This window comes from Equus caballus, chromosome 14 (assembly GCF_041296265.1).
Source record: "Equus caballus isolate H_3958 breed thoroughbred chromosome 14, TB-T2T, whole genome shotgun sequence".
Classification (NCBI taxonomy): Eukaryota; Metazoa; Chordata; class Mammalia; order Perissodactyla; family Equidae; genus Equus; species Equus caballus.
This window is the reverse complement of record NC_091697.1, coordinates 35,871,546-35,899,330: the sequence shown is the minus strand read 5'-3', so window position 1 is coordinate 35,899,330 and position 27,785 is coordinate 35,871,546. Positions and strand designations below refer to the sequence as shown.

The following is a 27,785-nucleotide window of genomic DNA, read 5'->3' as shown; positions in this document are numbered from 1 at the left end:
GATGGGTATGTTTACTTGGTAATCTGATGAGCACAATAATAATGTGAATAATAACAATCCTAACTCTTATGGGTTGGATTGTGTTGCGCTCCCAAATTCATATGTTGAAGTTCTAACACCCAGTACTCAGAATGTCACCTTACTTAGAAATAGGATCACTGTAGATGTAATTACATTAAGATGAGGTCATGCTGGAGTACGGTGGCACCCTACTCCAGTGTGTTCTTACAAAAACGGGAAGGCTGAACACAGAGAGGCACACAGGGAGAACGCCACGTGAAGATTCAGGCAGAGATTAGGGTGATACAACAGAAGCCAAGGAACATCAAAGACGGCCCGCACACCACCAGAAGCTAGGAGAGAGGCATGGAGCAGATGCTCCCCATGGCCCCCAGGAGAAATCAACCCTGCCGACAGCTGGATCTTGAACTTCCAGCCTCCACAACTGTGAGACAATATATTTCTGTTGTTTATTAAACACCTGATTTGTGGTACTTTATTATATCAGCCCTAGAAAACTAACACACTAGTTAGCATTTATTGAGAACTTACAATATGCAAGGTCCTATGTTGAATTCTTCATGTCTTATCTCATTTCATCTTCACCCAAGTCCTTTGCAGTAGATACTATTATTGCCTCCAGTTTATAGCTGAGAGAATTGATGCTTTGAGTGGGTAAGTAACTTGCCCTAGGTCACACAGCTGGTAAGTGCTGGAGTGGGTTAAAACCTCTGCGGACTGACACCAGCATATTCCCAACCACTACGCACACTTCTTACTTCTCCTGGCTTCCAATCTCAAAGGTTTCTCGTGGGATGTGAAATGGTTCCTTTGATTGGTTTCTCTCTATTACTCGTATATAAATTCCAGTGATGAGAAACCCTCAAGTGCACACGTGGATGCCATACCCTGTTTCCTTACCGCCTATTCTTCCACAACCACCCCAGCCTGGTGACATCAAAGGTCTGCTCATTTGGGAACACTGAAGATCCGACGTCTTACTTAGTCCTCCCAAGATGGGAGCATTAGTCATCCAAGGAGAGATTCCACTTTGAAAGTGAGCAAGTAATTTAAGTGAAAATTTAAGATTAAACTCAGGCATCCAAATCATGGGGGACTGCATTCTGGGGCAGCGGAGCTACTTAAAAAAGAGGAGAGTAAATGTTTCCTCTATTTTATAGCAAATAATCTGAGAGAGAATTGCCCACTGGGTTTCATTTGTTGGCCTTTTGAGTCATTCCTTCATTCAATTAAGCTTTATTGAGCACCCATGGGCTTCTTGGCACCAGGTTCAGCCAGCATGACTTGAAAAAGACAGTCCCAGTTTTCAGTTAGTCTCTCATTCAGGGTTGGTCCTGAGGCAAAAAGGTGGAGGTGCAAGCTTTTGAAGGCTTAACCCCTCTCCTCATAGACATTGTCTTCTGACTGACTGAAGGTAGTTTTCTTGGATATACTGGTAATCTTCAGCTCCTATCTCCAGCCCAAATTTCACTCATGGGCTCTAGACTCACATATCCAAGACTTATCGAATACCTCCATTGGTCATCCCATATATATGTCCACAGATATAAAACGGAGCTCATCATCTTCGTTCCTTCCCCACTCAAGCCTGCTCCTCTTCTCTCAGTGACTGGTACCACCAGTGACCACGTTGATCAAGTCAGAAACCTCTAAGTTCCACTAAGTACGGACTATGTGTGTTTTTGCGGAGGCAACATCTTGTGTCTAGTTCAGCCCTTGGACTATGTACTTAGGGAAGGTGCAAATACCCATGTGTTGAATGAATAAATGAATGGACTTCACGCTTGACTCTTGTCTCTCTTACCACTCATGTGCAGTCAATAAGTCCTGCTAATTCTCTCCTTCATTTCTTTCAAAGTGGTCCTCTCATCTCCATTCCCACCAGCATTTTTCCAGTCCAAACTGTCACAATCTCTCATCCATACCACTACTGTGACCTCTACATGGTCTACTTGCCTTCTCTCTTGCCACCTCCCAATCTGTTCTCCATCTAACAACTTGAGTGACTTGGTAAAAACAGAAGTTTGACCCCATCACTTCTCTGCTTAAAACCCTTCAATGGCTTCCTGTTGTCATCATGATGAAACCCAAGCCTGACATTTGAAGACCCACCTGATTCAGTTCCTACTTATCTCCCTATCCTTATTTTTCATCTTTCTCCTTTCCTCTTCTTCCCCCACACTATGCTTCAGCTGAAAGGAGCTTTCTGCTGATTTCCAAACATGTCCAGACTTATACTCATGTTTATTCCCTTTATCTGCTAATTCCTCCTAATTCTTTTTTTTTTAAAAGATTGGCACTTGAGCTAACAACTGTTGCCAATTTTTTTTCCTGCTTTTTTTCTTCTCCCCAAATCTCCCTAGTACATAGTTGTATATTTTAGTTGTGGGTCCTTCTAGTTGTGACATGTGGGACACCACCTCAACATGGCCTAGTGAGCGGTGCCATGTCTGTGCCCAGGATCCGAACCCTGGGCCGCTGAAGCAGAGTGGGCGAACTTAGCCACTAGGCCTAGGGGCTGGCCCCTCCTCCTAATTCTTAAAGTCACAACATGGATACATTCTTATTCGGGATCCTATTTTAGTTTCTACTGCTGCTGCAACAAATTACCATACATTGAGCTGCTTACAACAATACTCATTGATTACCTTGCAGATCTGAAGGTCAGAGGTCAAGATAGGCTTGGCTGGGTTCTCTGCTTGGTGTCTCACAGGGCAGCACTGCGTTCCTTTCTGGAGACTCTGGGGAACAATCTGCTGCCAAACTCATGCAGGTTGTTGGCAGAATTCAGTTCCTTAGGGTTGTAGGATTGAGGTCCCCACTTCCTTAATACACGGTCCCTCCATGTGCAAGCAAGCAATGACATCTCAAATCCTTCTCATGCTTCAAAGGTCTCTGACTTACCCCCTACTGCATCTCTTTGACTTATAAGGGCTCATGTGATTACATTCATTCCACTTGGATAATTGGGATAATCTCATCTTATTCACAGGTTCTGAGCATTAGAGCATGGTCATCTTGGGGGGGGGGGGGAGGGCGTGATTTTTGCCTACCACAGATGCTCACCTTCAAATCTAGGTTCTGTGTCCCTCCTTTGTGCTCCTGTGGCAGGCACTGGTGGTTGCCTACCCAAGAACTATTTCCCACTCTCAGCTCCTTTCCTGCTGTTTGAGCCTGCCTCCCACTTTAGAGGTGAAAATGCCAAATTCTTGCTTTCCCAGCGTACCTCATAGTGAAAGTGTGAACGTGTCTGCCAGAGCACTCTGGGAAAGGCTGTCTTCCCTGAGCAAAAAAAAAAATTTAGAGGAGTACTACCTTTCCAATCATCAGGCATGGTGACATGAGGACATCACGTTGGGAGCTGCAGCTGCCGCCTTGAGGGGCATAAGTGAGGACAAAAGCCCCCTCACTGAAGCTGGTGGAGATGAAAGCTGAAAAGAGTCTGAGTTCTTGATGACATAATTGAACTGCTGAATTCCATCCTCTGGCACCTTACCTCCAGAGTTCTTGTTAGGTTACCCTCTCGTTGCTCACTGCTCAAACCCCTTTTTAGTAGAGTTGCTCTTACTTGCAGCCTAAAGCCTCCTCACTGATAATTCCATAGACCCCTTTTTCTCACCTATGCTGACATGTACCACACTGTGCTGTTATTGTCTGCGGCTTTGTCTTCAGCCCTCTCAAGGCTGTAAGATCTTGGAGGGCAGTTGGCCTACCCCCTTGCTCATGTACTCTATCCTGCACCTATGTGCCTGGTACAGTAAACACTTAGTAATTATTTACGGAAGAAATGAATGAATGAATGAAGAGTGAAAGCCCTCTTTCTCCTTCAATTTCCTCTACTCGAAGCACCTCCCACTCTCACCATGACCAGGGCTGCCACGTGTGTTGGGCAGGTTGTCCTGTACAAGGATCCCTGGTGGAGGGGGGAAGAGGGGACAGAAATCTAGCCCACTTTCCACTCAGTGAGCCAGCACCCTGCATGGGACTGTGTCTGCCTAGAAGAAGGCGCACACCTTTTCTCATGTTAGCATTAAGGTGCTCTAGGGCTCGTAGCAGCACTGTGACAGCTCAAATTCTGACTTTTCTTGTCTGAGAGGGTGCATGCTCTTGCCATTTCTTTTCCACACTCCTATGGAGTGGAGCAGAGGATCCTCTTCAAGTTCTGGGCACCATGTTCCAAGAAGCCAAGCACTCTTTTGAGAAGTTGATTAGCACGTACATGTTTGTGGAGCTCCTGGGTTTTCATGGGCTGCCTCTCTCTGGTGATAGCCTGGTCCTTTTAATAGCAATCTTCTGGGAATTTGACAATATATCAGGAATGGCTAAAATGGGAGTCAGGAGATCCAGGTTCAAGTTTGAGCCCTGGCATGAATCAGGCTCTGGGCGCTTGGCCAAAGCACCAAACTTGTCTGGCTTTCAGTTTCCTCATTTGTAAAACTAGCATTCTCAAACTGTGCTTTGCCGAGTTTGGGCAGGTTGAGGTGGCGCCCCAGGGCACCCAGTGGTGAATAGGGAGGTGGGACTGAGTGGGTGGAAGGCTTCAGCCAGAGCGGCTCCGCTTCTGTCTGCTTTACATATGAGACTTTATAAAATAATAATTTTTAATTATGCAGGAAATATGCTAATATATTCTTCTTGTAAGGAACTAGAACATTGCAGATACACCGAAAGTCCCTTTAGCATCATCCTCCCCAGTCCCTGTGTATGTTGAGACTTCATTTAAGATTGCTATTTGAACAAAGGGATCCTGGCTCAAACAAGTTGGGGGACCATTGGTCTGGTTAACCTCTAAGGACCCCAAAAGCACAAAAAAGAGGGATTTCGGAGAAAAGGGCAAGCCATGGCTGGAGATTGTTCCACAAGGTCCATGCAATGGTTAGCTGAAATGGAGCATTGTTCTGGGTGCTCTGAATTGGGGGCGATGTTACGGCTGTATGCTGGCCATGTACCCAGGAGAGGGCTGGTGGGTGGGAGGACACATTGCTGAGTTAGAAATGCAAGGCTTGTGTTTGTGTCCGAAACAAGCCCTCATCTCCACGGGAGGGAAGAAGAGGTGGCCTTTTTGGCATGACCTTAGAAAAGCAGCAACTGCAACTAACATTTGTTGTGCACTTGAGGGGTGCCAGGGGCTGTAAGCTCTGTCTCCTTAAACCCTCACAGCAGCCCCGGGAGGTGGTGGCTCTGCCAGCATACTTGTTTTAGAGGTAAGGAAACTGAGGCACAAAGAGATGGAGAGATTGCCTCCAGGAACATAGCTGGTAAGTAGGGAGTAGAGATTTGAGCCAGGTCTCCTTGTCCCGGGGCCAGGGTCACACCCCTATGCTCTGGACCCCTCCCAGGCATTTTAGCTCCATTCCCCCTGTATGTTTGCTGGGTGGTGGGTGTGGGAAGGAGGAAGCTGACTGGCCACTGTGGTTTGTCCAAAACCTACCCCCCAGCTTTCCCTCTCCTGCAAACCACAGGGCCACTGGCAAAAGGCTTAGTTCCCTGGAACCCGCCATGCTCAGGTTAGCAATGGCCCTTTTGCAAGGAGCCAGGGAAGACGCCAGGTGGGCTGGGGCGAAGGGCAGGGGAGAGACTGTGTGTGTTGCCTGTGAAAGGAGACAGGCGGAGACGAGCGAGCAGCTGCAGAGCCCGGCAGCCCGTCACACACTGGCACCCACCACGCGGAGGGGCTGAGCGCAAGGCGCGGCCGACTGCCAGCACGCCCGGCGCCTCCGGAGCCCAGGGCTGCGGGAAGGTAAATGGAGATCAGCTCGGCCGAGCGCGCTTCCTGCCGAAGTCGGGTTTTCCGTACGCACGCCTGGTTCTCTTCGCCTTCAGCCTGAATGCTGATTTGATTTTTGCATTTTATGAGCTTCAGAAAGGAAATTCATTTCCTTGGTATAATATGACCCTCTGGAGAAAGTCTCGTCCAAATACATTTTGCTCGCAAATGCTGTCCTGGAAGAGGGCCCGTGATGAAATGAAATAGAAAGAGATGATTAAAATCTGATTTATAGGTGAGGTGAATTGGTCGGTTTATGCCAAATTATTGCAGCCAGGAAGGTGAAAGGGAATGAAACGACTCTTTCTGGAAGCTGAAAACCTTTGTAAAAAGAAATATTTAGGGTGAGCATAACCTCATCCCAGCCAGGCTGTATTTTAATATATTCACCACATCAGCCCCTTTCTCTCTCACCAGACTGTACAATCCCTGAAGGCAGGAACTGGGTTCATGGCATCTTGGTATCTACCACATGGGGATGTTTCTGCAATTTTATTTATAAGAAATGGATTTTACACTGAAAGCCTTTTTAATCTCAACTAACTGAGCCATCTCTTTCTTCTCCACTGGCTGATTAACGCTCCCTCCATCCCAACCCAGTTCTGAGAGACAGTAAGGCCTCCTAAAAATGATCCCTCCATCTCCCCACTCCCCCAAAAGCACAGGGTCCAGAGTTGTGCTTCTTTCAGGTTATAGGTAATATAATAAGAATATTAACAATAAGCTTTTATTGAGTACTTACTATGGATCGGGTATTTTTCTAAGCCCATTCTAAGTGTTATTCCATTTAATCTTCACAATCACCCTCTGAGGTAAGTACTGTTATTATCCCATTTTACAGGTGATAAAACTGAGTCTTAAAGAGGTTAAGTAACTGCTCAAGATCACAGAGGTATTCAGTGGAAATAGCTACTCTTTACTGAGTGCTTCCTGTGGGCCAGGCACTGTGCCATCACATTAAACCAATTATCTCATTTCATAGTGCCCTTCAACCTCAAGAAGTGACCTCCAATGCTTAGAATTTCAAGCATTTAATCCTTCGGAGACTGGAAACGGTGTGAGGGCAAGGTCTTGTTCACCCCTGTATTCAGAACGTTGAGGATCGTGGCAGGGCAGAGCAGTGACTCAAAGAATGTCTAGTGAATGAAGGAATAGCGGAGATGTCTTTCCATGGGGGCTGCTCGGTCAGACTCCCAACCGCCTCCCCCCGAGGTGACTCCTGCTGACACTCAGGCTGCCCTTGGAACAGGTCTCCTGGCTATGGACATCTCTCTGCAGGCAGGCATGGTATCACCAGGCCCTCACCTGGCATTGCTGGAAATTGAGCACTCCACGGCTTCCCTAGGGTTGCGCCAGCTGTAAGGGGTAGAACTAGGTTTTCTGATGCCAGTTCCTTCCCATGCTGGCCTGGCTCCTTCTTCTGACTTGGCCAGCAACCTCTTGTAGATGAGGATCTGGATGTTTAGGAGATTGGCTTTATTTAATTTTCAGTTTATTCGTTTTCTATTTTAAAAACAAATATGGGGGAGTTATTGTTTCATGGGCACAGAATCTGTTTGGGAAGAAGAGAACGTTCTGGAGATGGATGATGGTAATGGTTACACAATAATGTGAGTGTGGTATGGTTAAAATGGTAAATTTTATATTATGTGTATTTTGCCACAATTAAAAAAACCCAAATATGGTTCTATGTTTCTAATGCAGGAAGTCTGGAGAAAGTAGTTACAGGGGTTGGTTCAGCTCCTTGATGATGTCACTAGGATCCCAAAGTCTATCTTTACAGTCTTAGCATGGTGGCTTCCATCTTGGTTCCAAGGAAGCCTCTGAGCCTTCTTCAATTTCATCTGCTCAAGAGGGAAGGAGGGAAAGAGCAATGCTAACTATGGCTCTGTCTTTTATCAGGAAAACCTCCAGTAGAATTTTCTTACATCTCATGGGCCAGAACTGGGTCTTGTGGCCTTGCTGGGCAGCAAGGGTGGCTGGAAAGTGATTACTTAGCTTCCCGACCCTAGAGCTGAGGAGGGACATGAAGGGAGAAGGAGGTTGGGGGTGAGTGCTGATTGGACAACCAGCAGGTGGTGTCCAGTGCCCTGCTCAAGGTCACACGGTCATGCAGCAAGGTTGGCCAGGCCCAGGGTCCAGGCTCCCGGTTCCCAGTCATGAGCAATTTTGCTAGGACATTTGAATACGTTTTGTAGTAGCTAGATTCACAATAAAAAGGACTGTCCTGGGGAATATCTTTCAAAGAGAAAAGGTCTCCATTGCATGTACTGAGATTACCCAAATGCTGAGAGGTCGTGTCGGGAAAGCACTGGGTATGGTGGGAGCCAGAACATCTGACCTCTGCCCTAGGCTGGCCGGAAGTTTTGGAAAAGGTCCCCAGGTCGCTGTACTCATGAAATGTGATTTTTTTTTTTGGTTAGTTTTGTTCATTAAGTGCCCATTAAGTGTTTTGGTATCTCTAGATGAAAGAGCCTGTAGGAGGACAAATAGTTGTTATTAACCAACCATGTGCTGTTAAGTGTGGGTTTACAACACAAAATGATATGTTTCAAATGTTGGATTAGGATGGTAGAAACTCCCCACCATTCCTCCAGGCCAGGAGCAGAGAGGAATAAGGGCTCCAGGGGACATTTAAAATAAGAAATGGAAACCACATCCCTGTGATAATTAGCTTACCATTGCAAGGAAGCTGGATGTGCACCCTTGGCTTTTGAAGATGGCAGAGAATGGACTCCATTCTTTCTGGTCTCACCACTTGCTTTTTGCATGGGAGGCACCATAGGGGAATTGGCAGGTCCTGCCCATTCTTTGAGCCCAAAGTGGGCACCTCAATGGAGCCTTCCTGGGTGACTCCAGGTTACACTGATCCTTCTTCGTTTTCAGCCCAGGGCACCATGTACACTGAAGATTTTAGCATTTAGTGGTATGAAGTTAACTTTTCATCCCTGTCTTATAAGCTGTGCCAGGAGTGGGCACTGTTTGGGGCTTTTTGGAACTCTTCAACCCCCAGGGCCGGCACATGTCCAGACACGTGGCAAACCCTCCGTATGCACTGGAGCTGGACCTATGGCATGGGATGCCCATGGCTCTACCAGCTGGGAGTTTATTTCATGATGCTTGGGAAACTAGTAGGATTGATTCCAGGATAGAAGATGAAAGAAGTGAGAGCATCCACCCCTGAAGAGGGCGGAATGCTCAGTGGTCAGATCACAGGGACAGTCCCTTAGCTCAGCCAGACTCTGACTTTGGGAATCCTATAAAGGGAAAGGGCAACTCCGTGAAACTGGAAACGAAACTGCTTCATGGAGGGGCAGTTCTTAAATGGCAGGGAAAAATAATGCAGCCCTGGTAAATGAGAACCAGATACCCAAGTCAGCAGAGAAAGACCAAACGTTATTGCAAAGAAGAGTTACATTTTTATTAGCTCACCAGTGGAATGTAAAAATAAATAAACAGAAAACAAATGGAATCACTTTACAGAAAGCACATTTGGTACTTAAAAGTAGCATCTTAATGGATCGTCACTTTCTGATCCTAGCTGCGCATCAGGTTCACTTACACTGAGTAAGCGATTCTCGATCGTTTTCCGCATCCGTCTGCTTTTCTGTGTGGCTATTCACCAGCAGCGGCAATTCTGACAATCTTATCTCCTTAGCCATAACGACACTTGTCCTCCCTCTTGAATCATGAAAGCTTTTTATTTTCCGGACACTTAACGATGTCTCTGTGTTGCCCTCCTATGTCTTACAGACAGATGAGGGCGAGGACAGCTAGGGAGGCTGAAGCTGAATTTCAATCATTTTTTTTAGCCTTTTCTAAGTTCAGGCAGCCAAAGACTAAACTTGCTTAGAAGTGCAGGTGGCCCTGAACTGCCTTATCAACACCACTTCCAGGCAGTCTTCATGGATGTGGGAACTAACATCTCCATCTCTAGGACCTCCTCAAACAGGTTTGTGTCTGTCTCTATTTAACTATCTTTTGTGTTCGCATCCATCACAAATACATTATGGCGCTGGCATCAGAACACTGTGTTCTCACTGGTTCTCATGCAGCCGATGCACTTGCAACCTTGCTTGAAAAGCTGTCAGTATAAATAACACAAAAATACACATTTTGCATAATAGGGCCCTCTCTCTCTGGATCAGGTTGTGAAAGTATGAAACATACATCTTGGCACACAAATGTTAAATAACAGTAACAAATTAATAAATACATAAATTATTTAAATATTTAAATAGCATTAAGGTCAGCGGCAACCTGCTAGCTGGAAGCTCTATAAATAAATTAGCTGAATGTTTTAGTGGGCATTTAGTATTTAAATATAAAAATACAGTAAAGACATCTTTGTGATCTTAAAAAATTAAAAAGCAAATTGGTAGAAAATATCTTTTTGCATCTATTCCATGTCTCTTAAAAATTTTGCAGAATATCTTCCACTTTTCCTCCAAGGTTTCATCCTGGGATTAGAACCTGAAAAAGAAAGCCAAAAGTCTATGTGGATGAGAAATGTGGCAGCCAACCCTTCTTATTTCACACAACATGTCTGGGGCAAGTGGCCTTTGGGGATTCCATGTCAGAAGGGTCCAGCCCTTCCTTCTGTGGCCTAAGATTTGGCTGGTACCATGCTCACCAGAGACTCTCTTGAGAGTTTTCTTAAAAGAGTATCTGATCATGTCATTTCCTTGTGTAAAGCCCTTCAGGGCTCCCAGTGCCCCCTAGATGAGGGTCTAATTCCTGGAAACAGCTTACAAGCCATCCATGCTCTGACCCCTGGCTACCTCTCTCTTCTTTGCCTTCCCTTCCAGGAGGGCAGGACCTACACCTGTTTTCTTTACTGCAGCATCCCTGTGCCCAGGCTAGTGCCTGCAACAATATGGGCATCGAATCTGTTAACGAACAAATGTCTGTTTCTGACTCTGGTGTCTTTGTGCGGGCACCTCATCCCCCCTTTCATCTCCTGTACCGTCCCCACCATTGCCCTGCACCTGGGTACACTGAGTGTTCAGGTCTGGCCTGGGCTGCCTGAGTCTGCATCCCTAACTGCAGGATACGGATGCCCATTCGCTCCAGGATGAGCTGTAGTAGCGGTCCCTGGCTTGGACACGGATCTGGCCATCCTTGTGGCATGTGACTGTGGCTGAAGTCTCATCCATGAAGAGTCTGTCTTTCTGCAAAGGAGAGAGAGATCTTTGGCAACACAGTTACAAGGTGAACTGGGCATATTTCTGCAAAGCACCATCTCCCCAAACAAGCACACTCTAGTTTTAGGGCAACACACTTGCAATTCACAAGGGCGTGTGTGGAACTTGCGCCACCTGCTGAGAGAAGCGCTAAGCACATGCAGCTTTTCTACTTTGTAAGCCCTGAGGGAGATACTGTTTGGTCCGGCTTTCATCTAGCATAGCTGCCTTGCTTGAAGGCTGCATGCCCACTCCCTCCAGTACTAGATGGATGGTGGGACCGACCTCAGTGGGCAGGCTCGCCTCGGTGGTTGGGCAGGCACTGCCCTCCTGACACTCCACCCTGTACTTCTTATACTCCCTGTGAATGGACCACTCTGACCCTAGCTGGGTGACCTCTGGCAAATCACTTAACCTCTCTTAGCTTCCATGTCTTCACTCCTGAAGCGGTAACAATACTATTGCCTGCCTTTCTAGGGTTACTGTGAGATTGTGGTGGATACATGTAAAACCCTTAGCACAGTTTCAGGCACATAGAAAATTCTGAATAAACATTAGCTGTTAGTATCGTTCATCTGAGATTCATCACCCAGAGGATGACATCATTCACCTTCTCCTTGATGTGGGCCTGCATAAACCTGACCACAGAATATACGGCACCTGGATCACATCTTACCCTTTCCTTCTTGTTCTTGCCCTGGACCTGAATAGAGAATGTCAGGGAGAAGTAGGAATGTGGGGTGCTCCAGGTCTCAGGGTACTCCCAGCTGACCTCCACCTGCCGAGAATTCTTTAATGGCTTCAGCTGCAGGTTCTTGGGTGGGTCTGGTTTGACTATGGAAGAAGATAGAGAAACACCCTTTATTTTTCTAATTGGGCTTTGGAGTAAGGTCGTGCTGGCTTCTGACTGCACTTTGACCTTGACCAGCTCTGAGTCCACACGGTGGTTACTTAACTCCTGTGAGCACCTGGTTGGCAGACATGAGGGACCCCTACTACCTGCTACTCACGCTGGCGCCTGTGGGAGGTGGTTTTCACCAGTCGCCATGTCCTTTATGGCGAAACCTGAGAGAGGCTCGGAATCCTTCTCATCACTGCACCATCAGATGGGACCTGGAGGTGAAACCACCTCTGCGTAGTGCTCAGAAGAAAGTTCTTAGAGACAATAAGACTCTCACATCTGGGCTGTGCCGTAAAAGATGACCCTCTCTGAGGTCAGTCCCCCTTCTCTGCACAAACTTGGAACTGAGCTGAACCTCTTGCTGGGCATAGATGAGAGGTTTTCCATTTAGCGCTTTCTTTTGCCGTTTCATGGCATCGGGCGCTAACTTGTCCTGTAGCAGTTATAGTCAAATTGACTCTATGCTCGTTCGTTCATTCATTCAATAAATAGTTACTGAGCACCCATTATGTGCCAGCCACTGGACTGTGCACAGAGGATTTAGCAGTGGGTATCACAAAGCCTCTGTCCTCCAGTAGCGTATCTTCTTCTAGATGAGGGGAGGGGAGACAGTCTATGCAATGTGCTCGGGCTCCTGGGCCCAGCACGACTCCAAAGACCACGGCGCCTACAGATGCTTCATAAAAATTTAACACAACTGACATCTTCTTTCCTTTAGGTTTCAGCTAAATGTCACCTCCTCAGACAGACCTTCCCTGGCCACCCTCTGTGAACTGGACCCCACCTCCCCACAATGCTAGAGCAAGCTCTGTGGTTCTATCAGACTTTATTTTGTGATGCACCTTCATTGGATAAATAGGAAAGGAAATGATAAATGGCAAAATCGCCATCTGCCAATTAGATGTCCATTTGGGGGTTTATATTCCAATAAAGAAGTTTCTTTTCAAATGCTAGAGAAAGATTGGTTGGGAACAATTGCAATTAGTAGGGAAACCCTGGTTCTGAATATGAATATGATGCTTCAGGGGCTGCTCTTGGATTCATCATGGAAGCTACCTGGGCAACAGAAGAGGAGAGCAGCCAAGAGCCTGCTTTTTCTAGTGGGGCAGATCTGTGTCTGAACTGCTAGCTGTGAGATCTGGGGCAAGCTGTTTCACTTTTCTAAGACTCAAAATCCTCTTCCTAAAAATGCAGATAATAGTACCTACATTGCACTTTTTTTGGATGCAGAATAAAAGAAGATAAGGCATGTAAACCCTTTCCCCCCGTGCCTGGGGCACTGTGAACATGTGATGAATGGCATCTGTCCTTATCAAGCACATACAATCAAGCAAACTCACTGATGTCCCTGATGAAGAAGCCGCTGGTGTAGTTTTCATACTTGAGCTTGTGAACAGCATCCACCACGATCTCAATGGGCAGGCTCTCCTCGGCGGCCGGGCAGGCACTGCCCTCCAGACACTCCACCGTGTACTTCTTATACTCCCTGTCGTCCACGCTGACCCTCTCTGCGGAGAGTGTCGCTGCTCCACACGTCACCCCTCGGGGGTCAGAGGAACTGAAGTCAAAGACAGACATTATCCTGTGTCGCACATTTGTGGTGAGTTCCTAGCAGTTGAAGCCAGCCAGCCATCTGAGGACACAGTTTCTCCAACTGGTCTGATATCTCCTCAGGGAGTAAGAAACCCGCCTCCCCAAGAGAACAAGCTCTGCTTTAAGAGGTAGTACAAGTGGTGCAGAGAAACAACTCTGCTCGTACGTGCCTCTAGTCTAAACGAGTCTGGAAAGTTTTAGATCCAGAGCTCCTGGTTAAATCTCCTTAATAAAATTTTAAATTCAGGTTTCACATTTTAATTACAAAATCAATACATGCTAAGTGTAAAAAAATTAAAAAGATAAAGATGCACATAAAGGAAATGTGTGTGCCTCTTTTAACCCCAACCCTCCTTTATCCTTAATCTCCCTCCCCAGATAGAAATACAATTCATCGCTTGTTGTATCCCTCCAGACCTCTCTCAATGAATATTCAGAGCAATTATATATCCACGTGTATATATGCATACACACATGTATTTTGTCTATATGTATAAACACTGATTTTATTTTTTATAAAATAGGATCCAATTTTATATATATATATATAGACACACACACACATGCACACATATGGTTTTGTAACCATCTCCTCCCTGTCTGAACATATGATGGGGAGAGCTCCATGACAGACCATATGGACCGGGTTATTCATTTTGATGACTGCACATTAAGCCAGAGCATAATGTACCACACTTTATTTAACCTTTCCCCTGCTGATTACCACAAATGTCACAATAAACACTTGCATCTATGTCTTTGTGCATATCTATAAGCATTTCTTTGGCTGGCATTTTCATTTTAAAGATGGCAAAGTGAGGCCCAAAGGTTCATTTACTCCGTGAAGCAGTGGCCAGGCCAGGCTGGTCACCAAGGGTTTGCTCCTCCATCCTCTGTTGTTGGGGACTTAGATGAGGAGTGGAGGGAGACACGTGGAGGGGCTAACCTAGGTTCTGTATCCATGGCAGCTGGCTTCTTAGGGAAAGTTCAACTGTATTGGACAAACAGTGAAGTTCAGATTAGAAGTGTTGGCAGAAGAAAAAGGAGTTGAAGTGGCCCTGGGAAAAATTTCCAGAGGCCTCACAGAGTTTTCTGGAGTCGGCTTCAGGATCTATGCCCTAGAGCTCTTGTTTCTATTTTGACTCAAGGTGCAATTTTGGCAAGTCGTTTATAGCTTCAATTTCTCCCTTTATCCCTCCCCGTGGTGCCATAAGCCTTAATCCAGCATCACCTGGCAATTTGGATGAGTGGGTTCAAACACAGCAGAGGCTATTCCCAGGCCCCAACAATGTCCTATTCTAACGCATACATTTGTTTAGGTGATTAGCTTAGCGCTCCATGTTCTTTCCCCAACTTAGGCAAGTGGGCCGGTGAAACAATACGGGTCTGACTTTGTTTTCTCCCTTAGCACTGACTGACAGGCCCTTGCTAGGTCACTCTCATTCTTAATGAAATCATTCTAGCAAAATGTTGAGAAACTGGAGCGGTTTCACTTACCCTCTGCTGCTTTTGACACTGAATTTCAAATCAGTACTGATTGCTGTCAGCCACCAGCATGTGAAACGTCCGGAATAATTCTTTGCCTCACATTTTAGAAAGGTCTTATTTTTGGATTCTGGGTTTGAGAAAAACAAAAATTCGATATTTAGGGGTTTTCTTTCAGAAAGATTTTGATTGTGATTAATCACAGGCCACCAACTGGTCCAAGAGTGAAGACCTTCCATTTATTTCCTTGGAAAATGCTGCTGTTCCCCTGGTAGGCAGGTCACTGAGGACTGGGAGTGTCCCAGTAGGATGCTGATTCTGCAGAGTATACTACACATCTAACACATTGGAGAGGGTTTAATTTTTTTCAAGGCTATCCCCCAGGGCTGAGTTAGGCACTATACACATTGGTTAACTTCCATTAGTCATCCAATAATACCACTGTTATTTAAAGAGAACCTCAGGAAAAGCATCTAGATTCAGATGAAACTGTCTCAACATGAGATTTGGGTGGTTGATAACCCAAAGTGTCTAGCAAAGGAAAACCAAAGCCAAGGAAAACATAGGTTCTGGGTGGCTTCAGTAAGAGACTTGATATTACTACATTGCTACATTTGTACCTCTTAGGGAGCAAGAGAAAACTGACATGATCCAAGGGAATGGCATTACCTTTCTGGTCTTTTAAAATGTCAGTGGACCAAATTCCATCTTCCTTCTTGTGAAGCAGCAGGTGAGAATGGCTCAGAACCTCGCCTCCTTTGTGACAGGTGTACCAGCCAGCATCTCCAAACTCTTTGACTTGGATGGTCAAGGTTTTGCCAGAGCCTAAGACCTCATTGCTCTGGGCCGAGGTCCAGGTGATGCCTTCTTCTTCAGGGGTATTGCAGGTGAGGACCACCATTTCTCCAGGGGCATCAGGGTACCAATCCAATTCTACAACATACACTGGAGAGCAGAGGGAATGGAGAACCAGACTATGAGCTCCATGAACCCTGGGACTGTGTGTTTTGAACCACCTGGGCATCTGTACTGCCAAAGCACAATCTTGCACATCACAGCAAATGCTTGCTGAGATGATCTCAGGGTATTGGGCCCCACTTGGGTTCAAGGTCATGGAAGAGAGAAGCAAAGAGTTTTATAGTTGCCATTGACTCATTAACTGGCAGGCTGCCATTAATAATTGACCTCTGATCACTGGCAGATGAAGAAGGCCTTGATACACCAAAAAATGCAAGCAGCACAAGACTCTTTGCTGAAGGCCTGGTGGAGATAAGAAACTTCCAATACAATTTCAGTTTTATAGGGAATAAGGCAGGGCAGTGTCGAGAAAGACTGACCAAGCCTGAGATCCTGTCCCCACCAGCTGGCTGGGGAATTTGGAGCAAGATACTTAATCACCATGAACCTCAGTTTCCTCATCTGTAAAATGACAATAATAATAGTATCTATGCCTCAGGTTTGGCTGTGAGGATTAAATGCAAAAGCACTTAGCACAGTGTACTTAGTAAAGTGCTTAAGGAAAGGACTCACCACAGTGTTCACCATAGTAAACTTAGTTGTTATTGTTATTCAGAGACCAAAGGGTCAGACAACTGCACAGAGAACTGTCTTATGATTCTCCATGGGGATTTAAGGATTTAGTTCCTACTGCATGAAACTCACCAATGGAGATTTTCTTTCTCTGTGTTTTTTTTAGCTATTTTATACTCTTATGAGGAAATTCAGTAGATCTTTGTCTTCCCATTTTATAGAGGAGGGTACTGAGACCAAGAGGCTAAGCAAGGTTATATCAAGTTAGAAGCACAAGAGCTATATCTTAGACCTTGTCTCTGGCTTTGCACTGGATCTCTCATACCAGTATCTAAACTGGCACTTCAGGAATGGCTTAGTATAGTATTTCAAAGAGTGTGTCACATCAAACCTTCATTCATTCACTCATGCATCAATTATGAATTGAATAGAATGGTTTAATGCAGGGCTTCTCCACGCACGATCATCGAACCACCATCAGCAACATCACCTGGGGATCTGTTAGAAACGTGAACTCTGAGTTGCTGAATCAGGAACTTTGGGCTGGGCGCAGTGATCTGGTTATTTATGCTCTCCAGATGATTTTGATGCCCACTAAGGTTTGAGAGCCATCGCGGTTAAGAGCCTGGATTTTGGAGTCACACAGGTCTGGGTTTAGATTCAGCTTTATCTCATACTAGCCTGTGGCCTTGGGTAGGACATTCAATTCCTCTAAGCTTCAGTGTCATCATCTTTAAAATGAGCACAATAATCGTACTTGCTTCAGAAGGTTGAGATGGGGATTATACAAGCTAATTCATACAAGAGCTTAACCCACACCCCTTAAATGCTCTATAAATGGTGGCTCTTGCTGTTGGCATCCAAATGGAAAGCATTGTGGGATATAAAGTTCTCGCTTTACATGAAAGGGATTTATAACTACTGAATGGGTAACAAAGACAAGAGGGGAAAAGCATTTGGGACCCAACTCTTTGGAAATGATTAGCTGTGATGACATAAAACCACATGGCATCTTTGGCTTTCTCTAGTTTTCCTTTGTCCCACTGGTGACCGAACAGTGTGGCTATTTTCCTGTCACAACAAAGACTCAGAAGGCCTAGAAGACCTTTGTCCAGGGACAGGGACCACAATTGCAGGAGGGAATCTGATGAGGAGCATCTAGAACCTAGCGCTTGGCTGCATCTCATCTTGTCTCCAAGGTCGCAAGCCCTCTCAGTGTCTCTCACATTGACTTTCTGGAATTTCTGTGGTTTACCAAATCAGAAGTTACTAACAGTTGACTATGCAAGGGCCAAAGTTCCCGAGCTCACTAAAAATCCCAGGGTTGGAAGGGATCTGGCACAATTGTCTGCCTTTACTCAAGGGAGGGTCTGAAGCTCTCCTGGAGCAGAGTGGGGACGGCTGGATGGATGTCTTCCTGAAATTCCTAAGAATAGTTCAAAATTTTTTTCAGGCCCCCATTTCAGTGTTACACTCTCCTGACTGTCAAAAGACTATTTAAAATATTAAATGAAGATTTTTAATTTATGTCTATTTCCTCTTGCTCAGTTCTCCAAGGACATAGGAAACAATTGCTTCACGTCCTTCTCGTAAAATACTTATGAGAAGAAAACTTCATGTCCTTCTTGAAATACTTAAGCGCATCAGCTGTGAAGTGAGACAGAATGGGATCAAGCCCCTGTTCCACCCTCACCAGGTATGTAAAATTGAGTAAGTTAGTTAATCTCTGTAGCTTCTATTTTCAACATGTATAAAATGGGGTACAAATAGTTCCTATTTCATACAGTTGTTGTAAGAATTAAATGAGATACTGTGCTCAATAAATATTAACCATTATTATACAAAGACAGTAATTAACAACATTATGATGTTGGCTTAAAAAAATGAGAAACATCTGATGGTCTTTTAGGAACAACAATCAGTTAACACATATTTCCCACATGTGAGATAACAGGAGGCCAGAGGAGACCCCTTATTCCACTAATACCTATTCTATTATTCTACTAATGGTTTTTATTGATCATTGGGATAATAAACAGGTTCTCTTGTATCATTTAGAGACATTATTTTAAACAACCAAAACGATAATACTAGCTCACATTTATTTTCACTTTACCATCTGTTGGGCTGTCTTCAGCATTCACTAACGTATTTAATAATCCATGTGGCAGGCATCACTTTGTAACACTCAGTTTACAGTTGAGGAAACTGAGGCTCAGAGGTGACCCAGCTCAAGGTCACATAACCAAGAAGTGGCAGAACCAGCTTTTGAACCCAAGTCAATGAGAGTCTAAATCCTATACTTTCCTCAAAGTGCTTAGTCAGAGGTAAGTCACCTAGGTGCCAGCTGAGGGGGTGATATCACCCAGTGGAGCAGGAAATGCTAGAACATAGTTTTTAGACTTTTCAAACCCTTCACTTCGGAATCTTAATTGTTATGGTAGAGGTGGTTTTTAGTAATGCTATATCTCTTCCCACCACAGTCCACAAAAAGCTCCTTCTCACATATCTAATGTGAAAGTCAGCAAGATAGACACCCTCGAAGGGGAAATAAGGACACACGGCCCGCGTTTGCCCAGAGTGATGGCTCCCCCTAGGAAGCCCCAATGCACGGCTGTCCATTTCAGTCTAATTTCCCCACAGGGCTTCCCGAGAGGCCTGGCTCAGAACCCGGGGCATCCAGAGAGCATGAGGAGAGTCTGGTTACCATCTTTCTCCAGTTCCCATATGGCCATGAGGGGAGACGCCAGCAAAACCAGGGAAAACCAGGAGAGGACCAACCACTGCTGATGCATCTGTGGGAGGCAGGGAACCAGGAGGAGAAGGAGGAAAAGAGAAAGAAGAGGGAAAAGAGGAGAGAGAAGGTCAACAATTACTCAGTTACCTTCAGAAGCCATATTCACATTCTCCCTACGTTGTTTTTAATCTTTATTTTCTACACCGTCTTCTTCTCTACGCAGTCAGGTTAAGTGAATTACAGGAGCCCTGTGCCAGCCAGTCTCTGGACAAGAACATCTCCAAATAGAGAACCGCAGACTATCTGAGGCTGAAAGACACCTAAGGCCGGCCGTCTGATATAATCCTCTTATTTTTAAGATGAGAAACCTAAGGCTCAGAGAAGGAGCATGACGTGTCTCGATCAGCATTCAGCAGTTTTTACTTGGTACTTACTATGTAAAGGGCACTGAACTAGAGCAGTTGGGAGTGAAAAAAGGATTCTTTCTGTCTTGCAGGAGCAAATACTTTCATTCAACAAATATTTATGAAGTCAGTGTGTTAAATGCTTACCCTCCAGTTGGGGAGATCAGCTACACACCTGTACCATTGTAGCAGAGGCAGTATATGCGGTGACACCAGCACTAAAGGACTTTGGGTGGCGGGAAGGCAATACAGAAGTTATCTTTCAAGTTCTGGCAACGACCTGGTTGCCAGCCCTTGTTGCAGAGGTTTAGTTTCTCTCCTTGTTTAGACTGTAATTGCTCCAAACTCACAGATTACTTCCTCCCACATAATGTAACCAGTGGTTCTCAAACTTGAATGTAAGTCAGAATAACCTGGAAGCCTTGCTACAATACAGATTGCTGAGTCCCACCCCGACAGTGGCTCATTCAGCAGGTCTGGGGATGGGGCCTAAGAATCTGCATTCCTAAAAGTTTCCAGGCAAAGCTGATCTGGCTGGTCTGGGGACCACACTTGGAGAACCTCTGGTTTAGTCCATGTTCAGGGTCCAGAGCCTCTGAAAATCAAGATGTTCCCTGAGAGCAGACCATAAAATATTGATATAGTCACCATGAATTGATGAAATACATATATATATATATATATATTTTTTTTTTACACTAAATCAGCCTCCATCTTATATTGAAACTCAATCTATATTAGTATCCAGGATCTATGAAAATCTTCAGACTGTGAAAACCATACCCAACCTGTGAATTAGGTAGAGATGATTATTATTTCATTTCAGTGAAACACCTCCATCCATCTCAGAGAGCACCAGTGTTCTGCAGAAACCACAGTCTAAATCATATGAAGAACAAGATGCAAAATTTTTGGCCAAGTACCTTAAAAGTGAGCATTGCTTGGTTGGGGTGACTGAATATTGACAAATCATGGCTTCGTTAGAACTGCTGCTAATCCCAGGGGATCCTTGCTATGGATGTCACCCCCTTAGACTGTAAAGGTTGTGAGGGGCAGAGACAGGACGAGGTCAGGCCTCCCTGCACATGGTCAGCGCGCCTGTCACAGCAGCACGGAGTTTTCAGGGACATGCCTATCAACTCATCCCAAGTTATGGCTGTAGCAAAGTACTCGTTGCCACAGAGCATCAGTGAGTCCATTCATAGGTTTGGAGTCAAGCAGATGTGGGCTTAAATTCTGGTCCCACCACTCACTCGTTGTGTGATGCTGGCCAAATTACTCTCTGAGCCTTAATCTCCTCATCTACAAAATGGATATAACATCCATCTCAGAGGGTTGTTGGGAGAATGCAATGAGATGACATATTATAGAAGGCAATGGATAGCATGTTAGCTTGTACCTAGGGGAAGGGATAAAGGGAAAATTTGGTATCTCTCTGTTTTGTATACAATAGGTAGACAAACAAATCGTGCCTGGCTGTAGGGAAACGCCCATAGAGGTACTGCAATTACACAGGTCTGTAAAACCCAGACGTTGGCACCCTGGGAAGGAAAACGACAGAGATTCCTGGTACCTCCTGGTGATTCTTTTACACTCCCTTAATGCTGACGTTTTCCCTTTGGCTGGCTACATGCCCAGCAATTCTTCTCTGGGCCTCAGATGCATTTGAGAATTTCAGGTGAATTGCACTTCAGGGTTAAGGGAGCCCAGGTGACAGTTGTAAGAAACAACTCTCACTTCAGTATCATCTACCTTTTAAACCAGGGTGTAGAGATGATGGAGGGTCACTTTCTTAAGCAAATCCAGGAGAAACCAAAAAGGGGGCAGCAGGTAGTCACCCTGCTGTTCTCTAGGTCAGCTGATGCCAGGGAGCCGTAGCTCACAGCCCACATTTCCTTGACATGCTGAGTTTCAGAGTCTTGAGGATTAGACATTTTTTTTTTCATGTAATTTCATAGGTTTTCTAAACTCCTGAAACCCTTGGAGGTGGGATGCAGGGACCCCAGGTCCTGTGGTATGTTAAGGCTCCCAACGCTGGTGCCAGCGTGGGCATGCCAATGATACCTGGGTGGGCATCTCTTTTTCAAGGTTTATTTTGTTTGTTACTTTTTAGTTAGAAAATAACATTATTATTTAAAAATAAAAAGATGGGCCAGCCTAGTGGCGTAGTGGTTAAGTTCGCACACTCCATTTCTATTGCCCAGGGTTCACAGGTTCAGATCCTGGGTATGGACCTACACACCGCTCGTCAAGCCATGCTGTGGCGACGTCCCACATACAAAACAGAGGAAGATTGCCACGGATGTTAGCTCAGTGACAATTTTCCTCAGGCAAAAGAGGAGGATTGGCAACAGATGTTAGCTCAGAGACAATCTTCCTTGCCAAAATAAATAAATAAATAAATAAATAAAATAAAAAGACATAGTCACAGGAGGCGTGGGCAGCACAGGCAAAGGGCCCCAGTTTTAGAGCCAGGCAGACCTGAATTCACATCCCAGCTCTGCCACTTATTAGTTGTGTGACTCTGGGCAAGTCACTGACCTCTTTAAGCCTCACTCTCTTAATCTGTAAAATGGGCATCCTGCTGTGGTGAGGAGGTAATGAAATAATTCATGGAGAGTATCCAGCTTGTTGCCCAAATGAAGTCAGGACTCCTGGCTATTTGCTCTCACAGAGCCCCATTCCTCTTCTCAGGATACTTACTACAATTGCGATAATATAGTTATTTCTTTACTGTTCGTCTTCCCTGCCACACTGAGGTCTCTGATGGCAGGGATCATGTCCCTCTTATTCCATACTCTGTCCCCAGAGTCTAGCATAAAGACTCTAGCATAGAGGGAGTTCATTAATTGTTAGAAGAATGATTGTAGAGAAATGAAAAAATGTCAGATTTCAGTAAAATGAACTCTAAGAGGATGCCCAAATTCCTTCTAGTGCCTTGAAATTCCTTATTTGAAAAAAAGTGGGCTACCACGTGGGGTTTGGTAATCTCTTTGTAAAAATAATATTTTAACCGGATCATTATTTTCTTTCAACCTGAGAATCATTGCACACACTTTACTTGGGTAACTGTAAGACACCAGGACAGTAAAGAATATCTCTGTTTTTCCCTCTCACAGACTTTAAAACTTTTAAGAAAGTAGTTTTAGACCTTTCAATTGCTTTCCATTTTTTAAGTGGGGCCAAAGTTAGTTAATCCAAAAGATCTGGATAACCCAGCTATGAGTCTGGTTGACTGTCACAACTGACTGCAAGCCGTCACACATACGGGAGCAAGTATGCTCTGTAACATTCAGTTATGAGGTATAAGTCCGAATTCGTTTATTTATTGAATTCATTATTAATGAATGCAAAGCTTTCAAAAAGTTCACAACACTAAAGGCAAGTGCCACTCCAACTCTATACAATCCTTTAAGTGACGGGCATTAATGTGGAGGAACACACTTTTTTTGAGGAAGATTGTCCCTGAGCTAACATCTGTTGCCAATCTTCCTCTTTTTGCTTGAGGAAGATTGTCGCTGAGCTAACATCTGTGCCCATCTTCTCCTATTTTATGTGGGATGCTGCTACAGGGTGGCTTGACAAGCGGTACTAGGTCCATGCCTGGGATCTGAACCTGCGAACCCTGGGCCACCGAAGTGGAGCATGCCAACTTAACCACTATGCCATCGGGCTGGCCCTTGAGGAACACACTTTTATATACATACCACTTTTAAACAAGACAAAATCATATCTTTCTAATGTACATCTGCTCCCAGACCTTGGTATACAATTATTCTTAGTTGACTTTTAAAACTAATACTTTAGACATCAGCCCCCAAACTACTGACTTTTCACTAGTGTCCCAGCAGCTAAGTCACCAGAAACGCTTCCAGGCATTTACCCAGTCCACGACGCCAGGTGCAGGGGTGGCACACGCATGGTGCCTACCCCCAGACAGCCTGCGGGCCTGCGAAAGGGATCACAGGGGCTAGCGAAGTGCTTACCTTGCTTGTGGCCAGGCTGCGGAGTTCACTGGGTCTGAAACCGTTTCTTGTTTCTTCTGCTGCTGCTGCTGCTACTGGAGCTTATATACTCTACTCCTACCAAGCTTTCTGATGGAAACTTCAATTAGAAACTGAGTTGTTCCAAGTTGCAACACTGAAAACAACTCTGAAAACCTTCTGGGGGAATTTCAAGAAGTTCCTTTTTTTTTTTTCTGTGTGTATCAATAATGCTGAGGGAACACAGACATCAAAATCCCAGGTAATGAACTAAGAGGAAGTGACTTTTGGGTGGGGGAAAAGGAAGGAGATAGGATGCTGTTTTCTTTGGGTTGACATCATGGCCAAGGCGCTCAGAGACAGCACCAGGCAGCCTCCCTGGGTTCCACAGGCCAGAGAAGAAGGAAGGCCAAGGAGAAGTCACGCAGGAGGCTGAGTTCAGGTCAGGATCGCGTAACTCTATGCTAGAGGGTCAGAAAGCAAAATCTAGGGTTCTCCTGAAGTCAAAGAGGAAGAGATGAATGGCAAAGGGTTTAGAATATCTGGGGCACGCTTCCACACATTATTTCTTTAACATCTGGATTTCAGAAACATACTATCACCACCCATTGTGGCTGCATGCACCACACACACACACACACACACTCACACTCTGCACATTTGTACAGTCTTTGAGAGATGATAATGTGTGTATTACTAATGACTCAAATATGTAGGGACGCAGCCTACGCTCATAGGTACTAGCTCATAGACAGATGGGAGCAGAAAGTGAAACATCCACAGGCAGAGACTTAGACAACCCCTGCCATACTCAAGGCGCACTCTCCTGGGCACCCAGACTATACCCTGACACTCATTTGCACACAAATCTATGGCCGTAGGAGCTCTACGCAGATGCACAGATTTAGCAAAATTAGCTAGAAATTCCTGGCGGAATTTAATATTGCTAAGAAGGATGCAAAGCAGTACACCGGTGTTCCACACGGCCACCCGATCTGCACACCAACAGGAAAATAACATGAACCACGAAGACCTCCACCAAGTACAGGTCCACAGACGCGGGCTGTACCCACAGTCGCCGACAGAGGGCGCTGCTGCGAGGCGGTCCCGGCGCGGCGGCCGGGGTCCGAGAGCGCGCTCCGCCGGCGACTTCTCCATCCCGGCCCGGCCCCCGCTGCGCGGGAAGTTCCTGGGCCCCGGCCGCGTGTCGGGTGGGCGCAGATTTCTGTGCTAACTTTCCTCGCAGTCTCAGCGCGGGGAAAACGGGAAACCCAGGCGAGAGCGGCGGAGCTTCCCAACCGCACACTTCCTCCCTCCCTCCGTTTGTCCCGGCCGGGGAGGGCGCCGCACCGCGCCGGCCTTGGGAGGGCGGGGACCGCTCAGCTGGCAGTCCCACTGGTTATCCGACCTTGTGCTCTGGCTTAGGCGGAGACGTTCCCTCCAGCTCAGAGCGCCTTCTCCCATCTCCTCGGTCCTCTAGGCTTCGGGTGAAATGGAAGTTCTTCTCAAATTAAACAACAAGGGAAAACGTCCTGTATCCAAGATAGACGGTTATATGAACAAAGTAGGTTGCATTGTATGTTGGTTGTATGATACCGTTTGTGTGTGTGTGCGCTTTTTACAGTGGGCATCCCTGAGGAGTACAGCTAGGCAGTGATGGGGAAGGGACCTTACCGCAGTTTGCTTTGTTTCTTTGTTATTATGTGACAGACACATTCGTATCAAATTAGGCGCTGGCCTGGTGGTACAGTGGTTAAGTTCTGGCGCTTCAGATCCCAGGCGCGGACCTACACATCACTTATCAAGCCACGCTGTGGCAGGCGTCCCACATACAAAATAGAGGAAGACCGGCAGGGATGTTAGCTCAGGGCCAATCTTCCTCAAAAAAAAAAAAAAAAAAATAGTATCAACTTGGATGGGGCGCTGTTTCTGTAAAAATGTATTTATTTCCCCCAACAAATCATCAAACATTACTGAACAGAAAACAAGATGAAATGGACATGAAATAATTTCACTAATTCATTCACAGTGGCTGCACCTCTACAGACAAGCCTGTCCATGGCTCCCTGTGAATACATATATACGTAAAGACAAGTAAGGCAAAAACATTTTCTCAATGTGTTCATCAAAGCATCTTCAAAGTAAAAAAAAATTGATCTGAGACCTAAAATCTAAGTAAAAATAGTTTGCTAGTGATGCGAAAGCAGCGTCAAGGTAAGCCCTGGCCCCCTTTTCCGCTCAGATTGCAGCCCCAGGGCCCGTCCTATAGGACAAGTGTGGGGCCACCACTGTTGGCCTGTGCCAAGGGCAAGGAGTAGGTGTAAGAGTGTGGTTTCTGCAGTTAGAGACCTGGATTCCAGCACCTGCTCGGCAAGTTACTTAAATTCTCTAAGCCTCAATTCCCACATCTGTAAAATGGGATTAATAACAGTACCTGATCTTAGGTTTGTGGTAAAGATTAAGAGGGGTATGATGTAATGCACTGGGCACAGCATCCTGGCTGAGCGCTTAGTAAATGGCTCCATTTATTCATAAATTCATTTACCCTGGCTGTTCCAGGAAGCCTTTTGGGAGCTCACTAGAGGACATCGATGATGACAAGAGGAACAAAAGAAGACAGAGAATTAATGTGAGGAACAGGACGGGGGCTCCTAATAATCCCCATGTTGTGAAACCACATGGCTACAGCTGAGCTGCTAATTTGGCTCTGAGCATCCAGGTAGCCAGATGAGAAAGAAGAGGCTTCTCTTGCCGCATCTTCGCCGCATAGGGCCAACTGAATATTTTGATGAGTCCAGTTCACCCATGGAGTAAGTAGTTCTCATACTTTATCTGCAGATAAGAAAAAAATTCAGGTTCTCAGGCCTCACCCCCAGAGACTGTGATTTGGTGGATCTGGGGTGTGGCTTGGCAATCTGCATTCTCACAAAATTGCAGGTGATTCTGATGTGGGGACCGGGGGCCTGCACTTTGAGACATGCTGTCTGATCTTAGATCTGTATCCTCCATTGCCTGGGGACACATCCTATGCCTCACTCATCCCTGGACACCCCCCAAGGCTGGCCAGCACCCTGGTAATGTCAGCCGAATGCCTGTTGTCCTGATTTCACAGAAGAGGTTTGTCACCTTGTCCCACTTCACAGTCCAGACCCTGACCCCAGGCAAACTGAACCAGGGCCTGTCATCTCCCTTTGGCTCTTCCTGTGGGAAAGAAAGGGCTGCTGACAAACAGCAGGCATGCTGAGCTGTAAGACAGAGGGGATCCCCCTAGAAACTGAAAATAGCTTGAAGAATTTTTTGACCACAAAACCTTTTTTTTTCCCAGGAGAATGCTCTGAGCTTCTAGCACAAGTTTCAAATAAAGGGGAACCCATGTATACTCTTTAAAATTAAAATGTTTAAAAAATTACACAAACAATACATATATACATGCTATTGTAAAAACTTCAAACAATACAAATATACTTAGAATAAAAAGTTGGAGGCCTGATTCCCATGGCTCCCAGAGGTCACCCTTGCCAACATTTCGATGTCTATTCCTGGAGTCTGCTCTTGACTCTTTTCTGTGTATTTATGTCTATCTGGCTTTATAAATGGGATCATACTATACATATTCTTCTGCAAATTGCTCTTTTTTCGCAAAAGTCAATTTTGTGTTCAGTCTTTTCCTGTGTCTTGCTTGAGGTCTTCTGGAATATTCTATCTCGATCAGTTAGGGTGCTTTGGGCTTTGTTTTCTAGCTAGCTTCTCTCAGGCTCCCAAAATGCCTCGGAAATTCCAGGCATTAACCCACACAGGACAACATCAAGGATAATAAGAAACCATCTTTTCTTGTGTGTCTCTCTTAGGAGCAAACAATTTGTCCCAGAAGCTCCCGTAGGCTTCTCCTCATCTCCCTGGTCACCTGGAAACCGATCACTGAGGAGAAGGGGCTCCTGATGAAAGTGTTAGACAAGCCAAGTTTGCCCCCACGCTGTGGAGAGGATCAGGGTCCCCGAGGAATGGTTACTCCAACCAGGTGGAAATGGGCAGGCAATCGAGAGTCATCTGTGTCTTTTCAGTGACCTAGGTGAGCCCAAGTGGTTAGTGCTGCCAACGAAGCGAAGAAATACGGCAATTGTGGGGATAATGAGGACCAAGGCTTCTTTCCCCGGTGGCCAGTGGGTTTTGAAGGGACACTT

At 45.6% G+C, this 27,785-nt stretch overlaps 1 protein-coding gene across 2 annotated transcripts; it reads right to left on the bottom strand.

Annotated features, from left to right (window-relative positions):
• Nucleotides 1–9,187: 9,187 nt before the first annotated feature.
• Nucleotides 9,188–24,914, bottom strand: IL12B (interleukin 12B). Of its 2 annotated transcripts, XM_070232623.1 has the most exons (8): nucleotides 23,608–24,914; nucleotides 19,188–19,275; nucleotides 15,620–15,895; nucleotides 14,963–15,080; nucleotides 13,213–13,430; nucleotides 11,648–11,805; nucleotides 10,777–10,959; nucleotides 9,188–10,261 (listed from the first exon to the last, which is right to left on the bottom strand). In XM_070232623.1, the coding sequence occupies exons 2-7, from the start codon at nucleotides 19,273–19,275 to the stop codon at nucleotides 10,828–10,830; spliced, it is 990 nt and encodes a 329-aa protein (XP_070088724.1). In that variant the 5' UTR covers nucleotides 23,608–24,914; the 3' UTR covers nucleotides 9,188–10,261; nucleotides 10,777–10,827.
• Between the last annotated feature and the right edge of the window lie 2,871 nt (nucleotides 24,915–27,785).

Bases quoted from the DNA above. Each gene is read 5' to 3' on its own strand.
- IL12B (XM_070232623.1), bottom strand. From the start codon at position 19,275: ATGCATCAGCAGTGGTTGGTCCTCTCCTGGTTTTCCCTGGTTTTGCTG. The intron at 15,896-19,187 runs GTAACCAGACTC...TCTGCTCTCCAG, and splicing joins ATGGGAACTGGAGAAAGATG to TGTATGTTGTAGAATTGGAT. The intron at 11,806-13,212 runs GTGAGTTTGCTT...CTTCTTCCATAG, and splicing joins CTTCTTCATCAGGGACATCA to TCAAACCAGACCCACCCAAG.